Source organism: Tachypleus tridentatus, chromosome 10 (assembly GCF_004210375.1).
Source record: "Tachypleus tridentatus isolate NWPU-2018 chromosome 10, ASM421037v1, whole genome shotgun sequence".
NCBI classification, from domain to species: domain Eukaryota; kingdom Metazoa; phylum Arthropoda; class Merostomata; order Xiphosura; family Limulidae; genus Tachypleus; species Tachypleus tridentatus.
Window position 1 is genome coordinate 49,285,295 of NC_134834.1, and position 15,600 is coordinate 49,300,894.

At 32.6% G+C, this 15,600-nt stretch overlaps 1 protein-coding gene across 7 annotated transcripts in view; it reads left to right on the plus strand.

Moving 5' to 3' along the window:
- LOC143229227 (uncharacterized) overlaps positions 1-15,600 on the plus strand; it is a 72,274-nt gene that overhangs the window by 36,337 nt on the left and 20,337 nt on the right. For all 7 annotated transcript variants that reach the window (XM_076461234.1, XM_076461239.1, XM_076461236.1 and 4 more), the window contains one exon: positions 12,036-13,643. In XM_076461234.1, the coding sequence (XP_076317349.1) occupies positions 12,036-13,643 (1,608 nt within the window). The remainder of the gene's footprint in view (positions 1-12,035; positions 13,644-15,600) is intronic.

Here is a 15,600-nt window from a genome sequence, read left to right on the forward strand (position 1 = left end):
GTGTCCTTGTTTGACATTGTAGTGCATCCTCTCATAGAGCTCTATGGTGTGTGGAGTCAGTGTGCACTGAAATTTCCTTTTTTTTTATTATTATGGATCCTCCAAATGAAAACTTAAACAGTGAAAAACAGTCCATAGGTAAATGATCACATCTTGAAGATTTTGAGCAGCAATCTTCAACATTTGTAACACCTATTTTACCTTATTTTCTTACACTACATTCCCTGTCAGATAAACCTTTAGGGCAAGCATCTCCCTTTTTATTCAGAAGGGACTAAAGGGACTTGCTGGCTCTCCAAAGTCAGTAAAGAAGCTTCGATCTGGTGACATTGGTGGAAACATCCACATCTAAACACAGTGAACTCCTCTTGCATTCAAAGGCAATTAGGTGTATACCTATAGAGGTTACTACTTATGCTACTTTGAAGTCATCATGAAGAGTTATTGTTCAGAGGGATTTGATGAACATCCCCAAGTCAGCAATTCTTGATAGTTTCTCCACTCGAGGAGTTTCAGCAGTGAGGGGTATCTCCACTCACAAAGATGGAATTATGATGCCGTCCAGTATCCTCATTTGAATATTTACATTACCACGTCCACCTGCCATCATCAAGGCAAGTTATCATAATTGCAGGGTACAGCCATACATTCCAAACCCTCACAGATGTTTCCAGTGTCAGTAGTTTGGTCACTCGAAGACATCATGTCGTGGTTCCTTGATGTGTGCTCATTGCAGTAACAAGGACCATGATGCCTGTAAGTGCCAAACAGACCCTCATTGCTTCAATTGCAATAGCTCTCACCCATCCTACATTTGTTCTTGCCCTAAATGGTTGGAAGAAAAAGAGGTACACCGTTTGAAAATGGTTCGTAACATTACTTATCCTGAGGCTTGAAAGTTGCTGTACATCACTTCATCTCGGACGTATGCTGCTGCACTTTGTTCCACAACTACAGTGGTAGTGCAGACAGATCTCTCTGTCTCTCCAAAAGAATCATTTTTAAAACAAATGAAAAGTCTTTTCACATCCATGGTTAAAAAAACTTGATGAATCAACTTCAACACCCATCTCTGTGCCTTACATACATTCCAACAAATCCCAAGATCCACTTCCTTTGGTTCTAGGTACATGCATTTTCTCGGATACATCTTCTTCTCCCACCACAAGATACAAAATGATCATTTGTTTGCATCCACAGCTTCTGGAATCCCCTTGCAAAAGCAAAGACCTGCCCAATTGACCCAGGATAGGATCCATGAAGGTTGAAAGACTCCCTCAAATAAAGATAGTAAAGACAAAAAACGTGGACATAAACAGAATGGTTCTCCACCCATTTTGTCTACACATAAGTAAAAATGGCCACCATGATGCATTGAAACTGTCAAGGTTTACGTTCTATCTGAATGGCATCAAAACCCTGATTGCTTACTACCATCCTGTGTGTCTTTCCTTACAAGAAACATTTCTGAAACCTGCTAATACAGTCACCTTTCAGCAATTTTCTTTGTTCAGAAATGACAGGCTATGTGATGGATGAGTGCATGATGGGGTGGAAATGTTGGTTGATCAGCAAGTGCCCACCCTGTCTTTGCCACTCGACACACTCTTGGAGGTCGTAGCCATCCGTGTTTCCTTGGATCATACCATCACTATTTGTTCTCTCTACCACTTGCCTGGAGAGACATATGATCCATCAGACCTTGATGCTGTCATTGAATAGTTGCCATCTCCCTTTTTAATCCTGGGGGACTTTAATGGATATCATCCCCTCTGGGGAAGTGCTGATATTGATAGGAAACGTTGCTCTGTAGAGTGTATGCTCTCTGATCCCAACTATTTTCTTTTCAATACTGGTTCTTCTACTTATTTTCATGCACCTAGTTAATCCATTGATCTCTCAGTTTGCTCCCCTTTATTATTCTCCCATTTTTTCATGAAGGGTTGACAATAATCCACAAGGCAGTTATCATTTTCCTATAATCTTGAGAGAGACTGGGCATGGTCAATGCCACCCAACCCACATGCCCCAGTGGAAGCTGGATCATGCAAACTGGCTCTCTTTCATTGTGCTCACAGAACTTGATCCTGCCATCATCTGTAAACCATCAATAGACGACTGTGTGGCAGCAATAACTGACTGTATTACACAAGCAGCTGCTCAATGTATTCCTAAAACCTTGACACGTTTTCCATTATATCCTTGTACATGGTGGAATCCTGCCTGCCACGTGGCACAGAAGGCTCAGAAACAGGCTTGGCGTACTTTCTGTAGATATCCCACACTCTCAAATCACCACGCTTTCCAGCAGGCCTGTGCATGTGCTTGGTGGGTAAGACGTCAAAGCCAGAAGGAATCTTGAATTAAGTTTACAACCAGCATGTCATCTACCACCAGTTCCAAAGTCATGTAGGACAAGATTCGGAAGGTCAGTGGACAATATAATTCTGTCCCCCTCTCAATCTTCCTCTCTGATGGCCAGGAATTAGCTAATACCTGGAGCATCACCGATACTCTAGGACAGGAGATTCTGATTTTGTGTGGGTTCGATACTTTCCTGTTCTTTTCTACAGGAACTTGGGCTGTGTTTTGAGTGTCACATTTTTCAGTATAAAAATTAATGCCATCACTGAACAACTCCCTCTCACTGTTGCAAACGGGCTCTATGTTTACGATTTTCACATCTCATGTCAGTTATTGAACATGAGGTATATTGAGTGGCAACTACAAAATGCCCTCAATCGTTTATTGAAGTGGACCACGGCAAACAGCTTTAACTTCTCTCTCTCTCTAAAACCATTTGCATGCACTTTTGATACCAATGGGGTATTCATCCTTATCCTGAACTCTGTATGGGTAAAGTTGTGCTGCCTGTGGTCCCTGAGACAAAATTCTTGGGGCTTATCTTTGCCGACCATAAGCTTACCTTTATACCACACATCAAGCAGCTATGGGTCAAATGTACAAGAGCACTGAACATTCTCCGTGTCCTCTCTTCCACCACTTTGAGAGTGGATCGATGTTCTGTGCTAAAGATATATTGTGCTCTTATTCAGTTGAAACTCGATTATGGAACACTGGTCTATGGCTCTGCCAGACTCTCATTCTTAAAGATGCTGGACAGCCATTAATTATCAAGGACTTTGGCTCTGCACTGGGGCTTTCCACACTTTCCATGTTCAGGACTTATACAGAGTCTCATGAACCTTCTTTGTACCTCTACCGTTTGCAACTGTCTTTACTATATGCTTCAAAACTTTGTTCCTTACCAAAACATCCCACCTGGGGTCATGTTTTTCTTCCTCGGTGGGCCATACTTTTTCAAAACAGATGATCTGCCATTTCTCCTTTTGGCCTTCGCATTTAGACGCAGTTGGATGAATTGGGTCTGTCCTTGGATAACGTTGCTGTATTCACTGCTCATCCCATCCCACCATGGCTTTTTGTGGTCCCAAAATGTGACCTGTATTTAAGTCATCTGAGAAAAGCACACACTCTTGATTGAAAATACTGTCTGCTATTTGCTGAACATCTTTTGAACCATTTTTCCATTCCTGTTTATACAGATGGTTTGAAATCAGGTGACTGTGTGGGCTCTGCCATAGTTTGTTGTGGTTTGGTGGTTGTATGCAGAATACCCTCTTTAGCTTCTGTGTTCACTGCTGAACTGTACACTATTTCTCTTGCCCTGGATCACATAGAAACTAAGCAGTACTGAAACTGCACTATTTATACTGATCACTTGGTTCTCTACTGGCCCTGGAATAACTTCACGTTAGTTCGCATGCTGTTCTCGCTGATATTCAAAACCGACTGATTTCTCTTTAACATTTACTTCTGTCCATTTTTTCTGGATACCGGGCCACGATGGTATTCCAGGGAACGAGCTCACTGACGTCGCAGCTAAATCTATCTGCTGTGGCACTATCACCACTGTTCCTGTTCCGTACGTGGACTATGGTCCTGTATTCAAGGCTCGGCACCATGCCAACAGGCAGTCGACTTGGACTGAACAATGTGAAAACAAGCTTTTCCAAATAAAACCCTGCATTGAATGTTGGCCGTCTTGCTTCTGTCAGGATCAGAAAGAGGTTGTTTTAACTAGACTATGCATTTGTCACAGTTATTTAACTCATTTCTTTCTGTTATCTGGAATTGATGCACCAGTGTGTAGTCTGTGTAACACTCAGGACACAATAAGCCACATTTTACTTTCTTGCTGTCATTACGACTCTCAATGAAAGCACCATTTTAAACATGTTCTATTCCAAGGTTTGTCCATAATGTCAAACAGTTTTATTAGTAATGGTAACACTGTCCACCTTGGTAATGTTTTTAGTTTTTGAAAGCCCATTAATTTTGTTAATGCCATTTAACTTTTTTAATTTACACGTTAGACTTTTTTGATGTGATTCCTTTTTAAGAATCAAAGTCCATTTAGTTCAATTTGAAATGAGAAATGGCCATAACGTTAAATAACTTGAAACTAGGGCTCGAAAGGCCAACTTCAGGTGACTAATGCTGCTGTTTGAACTACCTGTTAGTCACTCTGGTGAGCTATTATTAAAATTTTGCAACAAGTCTTTTAAAACTTATTACGTTTTGAAAATGGTTATAATGTCAAATAACTCAAAACCAGGACTAGAAAGGTCAGCTTCGGGTGATGGATGGTGGTTTTTGTACTTATCTGTTAGTCTTCCTGGTGAATTATGATAATTACAATTATGCTAAAGAAAGTCCTTTACAACTTGTATTACTGTAGTTTTTCTCTTAACATTGTAGACTAGATGTTATCATTGGTTTTATGCTATTTGTTTTTTCTAAACTTTGTTTTGTTTTAACTTAATTTCCTTTTATGAATTTTATTAAATTTATTTTAATTTTTGCCAGATGTTTGGCACAGATAGCCTAGCTGCTTTGTGCCGTAAAACACTAAATCAGCCAACGCAATCATGAATTTTTTTTTCACTTATTGGCTTTTCTCATATAAAGGTTATTGCTAAATATTTTTCCTACATTGTGTTGGAAACTTGGTAAGGAGTATAGGACTGCTTAATATTTTTTTATAATGATGAGAACTTGTATTCAAGTATTGTTTGGTTTTCTGTAATTATATTTCTGAACAGAAATAATTTTAGTTGAAGAAAAGTATAAAGGTATCGGTGACTGAGCCTGGAAATTATGGTGATGAAATCATAACAAAACAGTATAAGAGAAATAATAAAATCTTTAGTAAAACACTTTATAGTTGTAAGGTTATCCATATATCAGATAACAGTAGGAAATCTGTTACTGAAAGAAAACTCCAACCTTTGGAAGGTTATTAAAAAATATGTGGAATTAGTTACTTGCTTAACTTGTGTCTGAATATGTGTATGAAGGAATTGGTTACTTTTCATTCTGAAATTGTATATTGTTTCTCTGAAATTCATAAAATGAAATTCCTTAAAACAATTTTTTAAAGATACTTTTGTGCTTTCTTACTGATTGCTTTCAGAAATATACAAATGATGAATTTACTGTAAAAGATAGGTATGAGTTTTCAAATTCTATGCAGAATTTGAAATATAATGGAAATATCTTAATAGCTAACTTTAATGCATCTGCATTATGTTGCAATGTACAGGTTTTATGTCTTGAGTTGTTAAAAAAATGAGAAATAATTATGGTGTGTAACATCGTGCAATGTATGTAAATATAATAGTAGTGTCTGTTGTTTTCTGTATGTTTATGTAACTACTACACAGGGTGCGGATAGATATTCACCAAAATTAGAATGGAGGCTCATTGGGTCCACAGGGAGATAAATTCATATTTTGAGTTTTACATTTTGTTTTTTTTTATAATTTTATGGGCATTGTTTTGCTCTTTTTACAATTGCATATGAGGGAAGCAAAATTTTTTTGTTCTAAGATAATCTTAATAATCATGAATTTACATAATGCCTGTCCAGGAGATGGGTACTCTAGCTAGTATAGTGATAATATAGATTTCACATACTTAGAGTGATGTAAATTTGTATAAGTGACCTTATTAATGTCTTATTTAGAATAAAATGAACAGAATAGTGTTACATTATAACCAAAGCTTCTAGTTAACTTTTACAACATATTTTAACTTATAAATATATTTTACAATTTATATTCATTCTTATTTAATGTATGATTCATAATGACAGGAAAGTAATTGGCTTTGTAAAGATTCATACTTTTGTTATAATGTTAATTTAACTTTTAGGATGGAGAAAAACTGTTCAATTACATGTACATAATTCAGTAAACTCAGTCTAAGTGAAATTTACTAATAGTTTATCAATACTGTAGAAAAGGTCTACAACCTGTGATTTGAACTTCTTATCTCACATATGTACCACACGGTTTAGAACTGCTTCTTGTGTGATCAGCTTTCTGGGAAAGTCCCACCCCAGTTAACAGAGGCAATAACAAAATGAATTTTGGAATTTTTCAAAATTTACTTAGAAAAGAGAGAAACTTAACAGTGCTTCTTAAGTACTGGTATAAAGCTTTGTTCCACATTGTTAGTAGCTTTTTAATGCTGTATATGTTTACTTCTTCTAGTATAGTGAGTTTGATTTCTACTTTTCAGATACAAAAGTACAATATTGCAGGAATTAGGAACCTAGGAATATGCAGCTTGTGAAAAGAATATCAGTTGGAAAGATAAAATGTGTCATAACAATTTACTTCCATTGTGTAAAGGGCTGTATGCATCTAGGTTAGACTCCATTATGGTTCAAGACTCCTGAGAATGGCACACAAATAAGAAACAACTTTTTTGTTTTTCAGTGTTCAAAGCAAAGTTACCACAAAAGAAATTTCACACAATTTGGAGAATTAAGCTGGATTAATTGTACAGTTTATTCAGGTATTAGAATGGTGCTTGGCCTCTAGAAGTAGCACAGTAGTTGAGTGTAAATGTTATCTGTTAAACTTCATTATATAATCTGGAAAATACTTTTGTATTATTTTATCTCAGAGAAATGTAACAAAAGTTAACAAAAATAGTGTGCTCTCTTAAAAACAGGAAGTATTTATGTAAGCAAAAAAATTAACCTTATAGTTCGATTTGATGCATTAACTGTGCATACTGTAATTTGTAATGTAGTTACTAATAGTACGAATTATGTCAGTGTTTTCATTACTGTGGGAATGTCATTAAATTGAGAGCTCTTTGTATACAACGTTGTGTAGTTAGTTGCATTAGAAACAACACATTTTCAGTAGTTATTTAAAGATATTTATTATGCAATTGTCCTCGGTCAAAAAATTTTTAAATGAAATAAATTGATTTTGCTAAATTGGTATGGCAAATAAGCTGAATTATTTCCCTATGTGTATAATATTTTGATTTATACTGAAATATTAAATTTGAATTTGATTTATGGTATTTTCTGAGCAAGTATGATGAGATGCATATGAGAAACATATTCCTTTCTTACACATTTAAGGTTATCAGATTTTAAAAACTCCAGGCATACTATAACCTATATTATTTGCAGAATGTATTTCAAGAAACAAGAATATTTTATTATTGTCTACACAGACCCACAAGTCTCTTAGTTTTTTACATTCTCAAAAAGTTGTTTCTGCAATTTCAGTGGGAGCAAGATAATAGTATATATGAATAATGTTTTTGCATCGGTGATATAAAATTCTGTACAAGGACTTGCTTTGTTATAGTCTACTGTAATGCCACAAAAAATATTGTATTGAGAATGTTCATAAAATTTGTCAATACATATATTTTTATGCTCTGGTACTTTCTACTGTTGTAAGCTTGTTACTTGCTATTGTTTATTGTTTTGTTTTCTGCTTAGTCATATTTTGCACTACAAACTTGTCAAAATACTTTTGTTTTTTTATATTTTTGATATATGTAAAAAGCATGTTAGTTGTATAAATTTTACTACAATGCTAAAATATTCACAAAAACAATTTTCCTGATTAATATTATAGGAGATTATAATGTTGGTTAGCCTATGCTTCTGGGACTCAAGTTCCTTATAGTCTGTTTTCTTTAAAAACATGTTTTAGGAAAATAGAATAATATTCAAAGTTTATTTGATAAAATGTGAATAATGATAAGTGGAAACAGAATCAGTTTAAAAAAATTAAAGGATTTGTTGTGTACTTTTGTATACTATGATGTGGTTAATTGACTAATTTTACTTTTGTCTTAGAACATGCTTAAGCATCCTTTGCTTTAATACATTACTTTTTCCATATTTTATTTTTTAATATAGGGAATCAAAATTCCATGTATTGGTAAGTTCAGTTTATGTGTGATGGGAAAAAGTTGTTCTTTTATAAAAACATTTGAAAACAAAACTAAGGGAAGAAATGGACATTTCACAAAATTTCAAATTATAAAACACACTGTCAAAATTATATAGCAGTTACAATTAATGTTTTGGACATACTTTTATATACATTTTTTCTATTTTCCTGACAGTTTCGAATCTGTGCTACATCTTTAGTTCTATTTCTTTGCATGCAGGTATCTACAAAGTAATTTAACAGATGTGACCTTCAGCAGTTGTTCAGAGGTACATTATAAAATAGTGAGAATAAATGTTTTTCAAATAATTTTGGATAATGTTTTGTTATTTGAGTGGAGAATAATGTTCGCCAGTTCAGATTGAAACAGTAATTATTTCTTTACATTAATAAGGGTTAAAATTTTCATAGACTAATGTAATATTATTAGTATTAATGGATATTTATTTTTTTATTTACACTAAAATAATACATTTATACCTCAATAAGTGTAAATTAATGGGTTCACATTTGATTGATGAGTAAAAAGCTGAACATGTAAATAAAAGCTGCACACACTTGGAACATAGTGAATTTTATTTGTTTATGTTCGAATATCGTTTTCAAGAGGGAAAAAATGCAAGTTTAAAACCTAATGACATAAAAACTCATTTTACAAAAGTAAAAATTTCTGGAAGCTGCTACAGATATATTGATTTATTTTTAACAAATTGGGAGGTATTCCAAATAACTCAAAAACATCTTATAAAGAGAACTTTGGAGAGGTCCAGTTAAAACCTGTAATGTAATGCATTTTTCTTGTACATGATTCATTGAGTTTTTATGTAGTTTTAAAGCATGTGAAATGTTGTATGTGATAATACAGGTTTTTGATGTATCAAAATTCCAGTATGAATTGTAATACTCACAAGATTCAGTGTGGTAAATAAAAATGTTCGTGGATCCTTGGGATGTTTTGGGGGATTGATGTAAAATGTTGAACTATATATTTTTTGTAAAACATTTTCCTCATCTGTGTGATAAACTAGCTGAAAATAAGTGATGCCGTTATGCTGTATTTATGCTTGAAATTGTAATATAAAGCACTCGTTATTCATCTCAATCTTTGTTATTGATAAATAGCCTGCTACAATTACATTTATGCAATGATTCTACACTGTGTGTTTCTGTAATAAACACTTATTTTTTTATTTCAACTGTTAGTTACTTTGGTACCTAGCAGCAGCATCTACTTACAGTCATTTTGGGTCATCTTACCATATCTATTCCAGTATCAAAATATTGTGACTTTTTCAAAAGGACGGTAATTGAAAATCCATAAATTTCAGTTGAATAAAATGTAAGAAATAATTATGGAGAAAAATCTTAAATTAATAAGCCAAGTGATTTCCAGTTGTAGAAATGTATAATGACTTTTACTTAATATGTGAGATCATCAGTGAGTAAATATAGAGTACTTTATTCATGTAATAAAATACCATTTGTCACTAGTTTTTTAATAATTAAATCTCTTAAACTTGAACAAGTAAGAAATATGTTTGTATTTCAAAAATAATAACATTCAAGCTTGAAGTTTAAACGATGAGTAGTAATTAAGAATATACACATTTACAATATATTAATGTATTTTTGGTTTTACTTTTGTTTCTATATGTATAAAAAGGAACTGTTATAATTGTTCAGTTATGTGGTGTAAGAAAACACTTGCCTGAAAACTTAAGAAAACACTTGCCTGAAAACTTAAGAAAACTCACTGAGACCTTGTTAAGGATAATCCATAAATATGGGTTTATTAGAGACCAGTACAGTATGTATATAGATAGCTTTATTAAAAACTGGAAATTACAGAATATTGATGTGGATGTATCAGAAACTGATCACATGACAATAAATTTATGGTAGCAATTATGTAATGATTATACATAGTAGGTATTGCTATAATAGCCAAACAGTAGTTTTTATTTCAACTTTAATTACATTTACAGATGTGGTTTTACCTATTTGCACAGTCAAATTATTTTAAACTATTCAAATGTAATAGTTGAAAAATCTTTAAATTTGAGAACTGCTTTGTCACTATGCTCTTAAATGGTTTATTTTAGGATTAACTAATGATTAATTTACTGAGAAAAAATTTAATTGCAGGTGTGAAAGTAATCAAACCTATAAGTTCTGAAATTTAACAGAAAATTGTAAATAAATGACTACATTTGAAGTATATGTGGTAAGTGAATAAAATATAATGATTAGAAAAAAATTTGCTCATACATCTTACTCTTAAAAGGAAAAATGCAGGATTGAGGAGAAAGCTCTTAATTTGAGGTATTATTAGTAATGTCTTGAGATGCTTTATTTCAATTATGTGGTTTTTGCCACTTAAAAAAATCAGTGACATATGCATAAGCAGATATCACTTTTTGGAAGTTGGGTCATTGAGAGATTTCTTAAGGTGTTCAGTCACTTAGATAGATTGATGTCTGTAGATTTAAGTATAATATATATATAAATCATTATGCATATTTTTTCATGCATGAAATAGTCGATCTTTTGTTCTTGTATCTAAAAAAATCTGAACTTGGTTGAAGGGGTGTGTTTTCTTGGTGTTTTAGCATATACAGTTATTGCAAATTCAGTTTAGTTATTTGTATCTTCTATGGATAGTTATAACTAAAAAATTTAAACACAATTATTTAGGTAATAATTTTAAACAGTTGAATATGATTGACTAGCTGTTTTGCATTGTTAACTCTGGCAAAAAATACTTAATTTAGAAAGTGAAATATATAATAAAAACTAGGACTGTTTGGCATGTGTAAGTTCTTATTTTTATTAGTAATCTTTAATATAAAAAAGTGTTTACAATTTTTTAATTCTGAATCTTACCCCAGTTTTCTAAACTAAGATGGCTCATAACATGTTTTACATCTTTAAAAATATTGACTAAACAATATTTATTTACCTGAGACAAAATTAACAGTACATTACATTCACTGTGCATGTATTACATGAAATTTGTGATAACTATATGCAATTTTTATTAGATTAGCACAACCCAAATCAAGTTAAGTGTTTTTTTTTAAATCTCATATATGTTCAAAAAACGTTCTTTTTGTTAGTTATAGCTATTCATTAATATTGTTTTTTCTTTTTCCTACAGAAAACTATACAATATGCTATTTTAAGAAACTTTCATAAATAAATCTAGTCCTGTATTGCATGTAGTAGTAATTCACGTATTCATTATGCAGTCTGATATATATTTTTAAAATAAGAAGAAAGCTTATGTTAGTTCATTTACTACAGTAGTACATTTACATTTGTTAAGAACATTTTTGACCTGTCTGAATTGAATTTATCAGAATTTGTTTGATCACTTTAAGTTTTATTTTTTTGGACTGTTGTTGGTAGTTTTGTTTTTGTACTGGTTGTACTTGTATTTGGACCATGATCTATTTTCCATGGTAGGTATGATATGCTGTGTTCCAGGACATAGTGTGTGTTAATTTGAAACAGGTTTTGTGCATGTATATAAATAGTTGGAATTTTAAGTACCATTCTTTGCTTTGTGTGTATATGTGTGTGAGTGAGTGAGATTGCTGTTAATAAAATGTTTGTTACTAAAATTTTAATTAACAGCTATTTGATACAAGATAAAAACTTTTATATTTACTTTTTTTTGCTTTATTTCCCTGTTTTATTTATTAAATGATTTTATTTTATTTCATTTTACTCTTTCAGAAAAATCAAAATTGTTACCTGTAGAACACTGCACAAATCTACCTCAGTCATCCGACAGGAGATTGACTCCACATAATACCTGTTTAAGTGAAGATCAATTGCAGTCAGTTGTTTCTGCCAGTCATTCAGCTGTCACATCTAAGTATAATTCATCTCAACCTACAGTTTCAGAGGTTGTCATGGCAACAAGTGTTGTGAGTGGTTTGCCCACTTTGGTTGACAGTACATCAGTTATAGATACCAAACAGCATGGAGAAAGATTGGGTGACCCTAAGGAATACCAGAAGACATTAACAGTATCAAAGAATGAAGAGATAAAAAAATGTGAACAAAATGATATTGAGAAAAGTACAGAAGAAAAAGTAGCCAATACCAAACACGCAAAACTCGTGTTATCTGAAGCTTTGGGGAATAATTGTGATGGTGTAGATAATTCTAAACAAGAAGCAGATGAAATAACCAATGGCCAACCTCAAGGTTTATCTAGCAGTAGCCTAGATTTTGACCCTCAGTCATATACACATTTGTCTTCAGACATTCATAACACTGGACCACCAGTTGTAATGACATCAAGAAGTTTAAATGCATACCGTACTGACTCTTTGGACGGAAAAGATCAAGCAAATGGCCCCTCACTTGTCTCTTCACTGGATAACCAGGAAATTGTAAAATCATCAGATGATGTCTGTCACAAGGAATTGAAAACATCTTATCAACATATTGGTTTGGTAAATAGTTCTGCTTCTGTGTTAAATTGCTATCAACCAACTAACTACCATGAAAGGTTAGGTGATTCATTATTAGACATTCATTGCAGCAGTAAAGCTGAAAGCTTAAGGTTTGTGGAGGTTAGAAGAAATACTTCTTCACCTGTTGCTAGAATTCTTACACTGGATAGCGGTACACCTGTAAGCTCACTGTCAAAATGGATTGAAGTGCCTTCTGTTGGGGAATTATCAAGAATTACATCTGTAGGCAGGAAAACTCAATTTCAAGGAGAACCAGGTTTACCAACACTGGTGTCCTCACGTGGTGATGGGCATGTCCATGAAGGACTAGATGTTTCCTTTGCACAGGATAATAAAGATGAAGTTAACACTAACAGCATCACTTCTGTGAAAAGTATACTAGCATCTGTTAGTAGTAGTCATATCTACTCTACATCCAACCAGTTATCATCCAGAGTACAGTCTTTGATGCCTGAAAGCAATGAAGTTCTACAGCATGAATTTCAGAATAAGCAAACACTTGATCCACCTGTTACAAATTTATCTCTTATTGCCCAAAATATTGACAATCCAGATAGTCAGAAGGAAAGGACTAAAGAAGATTGTGATAGTACCGTTCCTAGTGATGAGTCAAGTATGGATTCAATTGATGAAGGCACTGCAAGAAACACAATAGCTGTTTCTAAAGGGGCATGCAGTAGTGTGATGGATGAGGTAGCAAAAAATGTAAACTTTACATCAAAGTCTCCTTCAAATATACAGACATTAAAAATGGAGAATAATGATGGTGAGGCAAAAGCTTTGCAACAGCATTATATAGTTCAGCCTAATCATGATACAGATGTTTGTTCAACTTCTACTGAACTCATTTCTCAAGAAGGTATGTGTGATATTTATCCTTAAAGTGAAAAAATAAGCTTTCACTTCTTTTCATAGCTAGAAATATTTAAGTACTGAATAATTTTTCATAAGTATAGAATTACAAATTATGACAAACTACTAGTTTTATGCAGTGTGTTATGGTAAACTTTTTTTATATGATTTTGTTAGGAAGTGTCTTTATAAATTAAAAAAAAATAGGAAAGAGGATTAGTAAAATTATTAATGTATAAGATTAAGAATAATTAGGGTGTACATGTATTTTTTAGTGATGAGTAATTTTGATAGATTTTACTAATGTTTGAAAGATATGAATGCAAAATATATTTTGTATGTAGTAGTTTACTGGTAAACAATGTTGTTCAAAACTGCCCAGTTACAGAAAAATTATACTGTGAAACAGTAGTGGTGTAATATATTTTTGGTAGACTACAAAACAAACTGAAGTGCATTTAAATCATAAATAATCATTGATCTAAATTCTAGAGTTAACTGGCATGATGATACCTTAGTATCATAAATTGAAGATAAGACATGACTAGGTAAAAACCTAACAATAACATTAACCACAAATCATTAGTGCTTTTCAGACATTTTGTATGTAAAAAGACATTGTTACTTCAGTAATAATTAATAGATCATATCTAGGCAAAATATTAATATTTTTATAATAATAAACAGTTTGAATTATATTTCTGTAGTGCATATTAATGTATAGAAAACATTTTAAAACTAGAAATAAAGACTTTATAACAACAAATTGTTGTTTTTCTTTAATTGGACACTCAGTGTTTCACTTTACAGCTTCTTCAGGAGTGTTCCACGAAAATACAAACTACAACTGATAAAGCAGCAACTGGTGTAAATAATAGGTTCTAATCAAATCTGTAGCATGCATTTCCACAGTATTATTTAACATGTTAAGAAGTAAGACTTATGTTGAAATAATTAACAGTTACCTGTAGTAAACAAAATTTCTATCCCAGTTACAGACTGAAATAAGCAAAAGATAGGATGAAAAATAATAAAACTTATAGGTGCCATTCTTTGTCTGTATTCATCTGTGGTAATACTTGTTCAGTGAAAATAACTTTAAACTTTTTGTCAGTACTTGGTTAAGGACTTATGTAGAGAAGTGATGGTTTCTTGTTAAGTGTTAAATGTATATAATTGGTTTAAAATGATCTGCAACTGGACTTCTTCCAAGGACTGATGTGCAAAATTCAGCATTGTACATCCAACACAACAAAATTTAATAGTCAAGGAGGAATAAACCTGTTTTCCAAAAAAAACTCAAATAATATTACTCTTATAACACATCTAATTGAATAATCATTCTTCAAGAAAAAATTTGTAATCAGGAATCTGAACTACAAAGTAATCTTATAAAACAATGAGATCTAACCCTAAAAAAATAACTTTCAAAATCTCAATACACTAGCCCACAATGTAATAAAACTCACCATCTAACAAAAACATGTTTGGAACCTCAAGATGGGTGTCTTGTTCGTAATCTTGTTTACCAGCTAACATGAAACATTTATCATACATACGTAAGGAAAGCTGGAATAATCTTACTCACTGGAATAAGAGAACATATTGGCTCTTTTTGTAAATGATAATATGAAAGAAGCACAGTTGCAGGTCATTTTTGAACTAATTGTGGACAAGTAAAACCTGACAAGAAACCACCATTCTCCATACAAATCCTTACCAAATATAATTAATGAACGTTCAGGGATGTTATTCTCATCAAACAGCTATGACCACAGATGAATAGGGACAAATAATAGTGTCTATACTTTTTTATTATTTTTTCACCCTATGTTTTTGTTATTTCAATAAGTAATTTAGATAGAACTTTGTTTACTACAGGTGACATTTAATTTTTACCACAATAATTTTTTTTCAGAGATAAACTTTACTAGTTAATATGTCAAATGTATGCTGTCAATTTG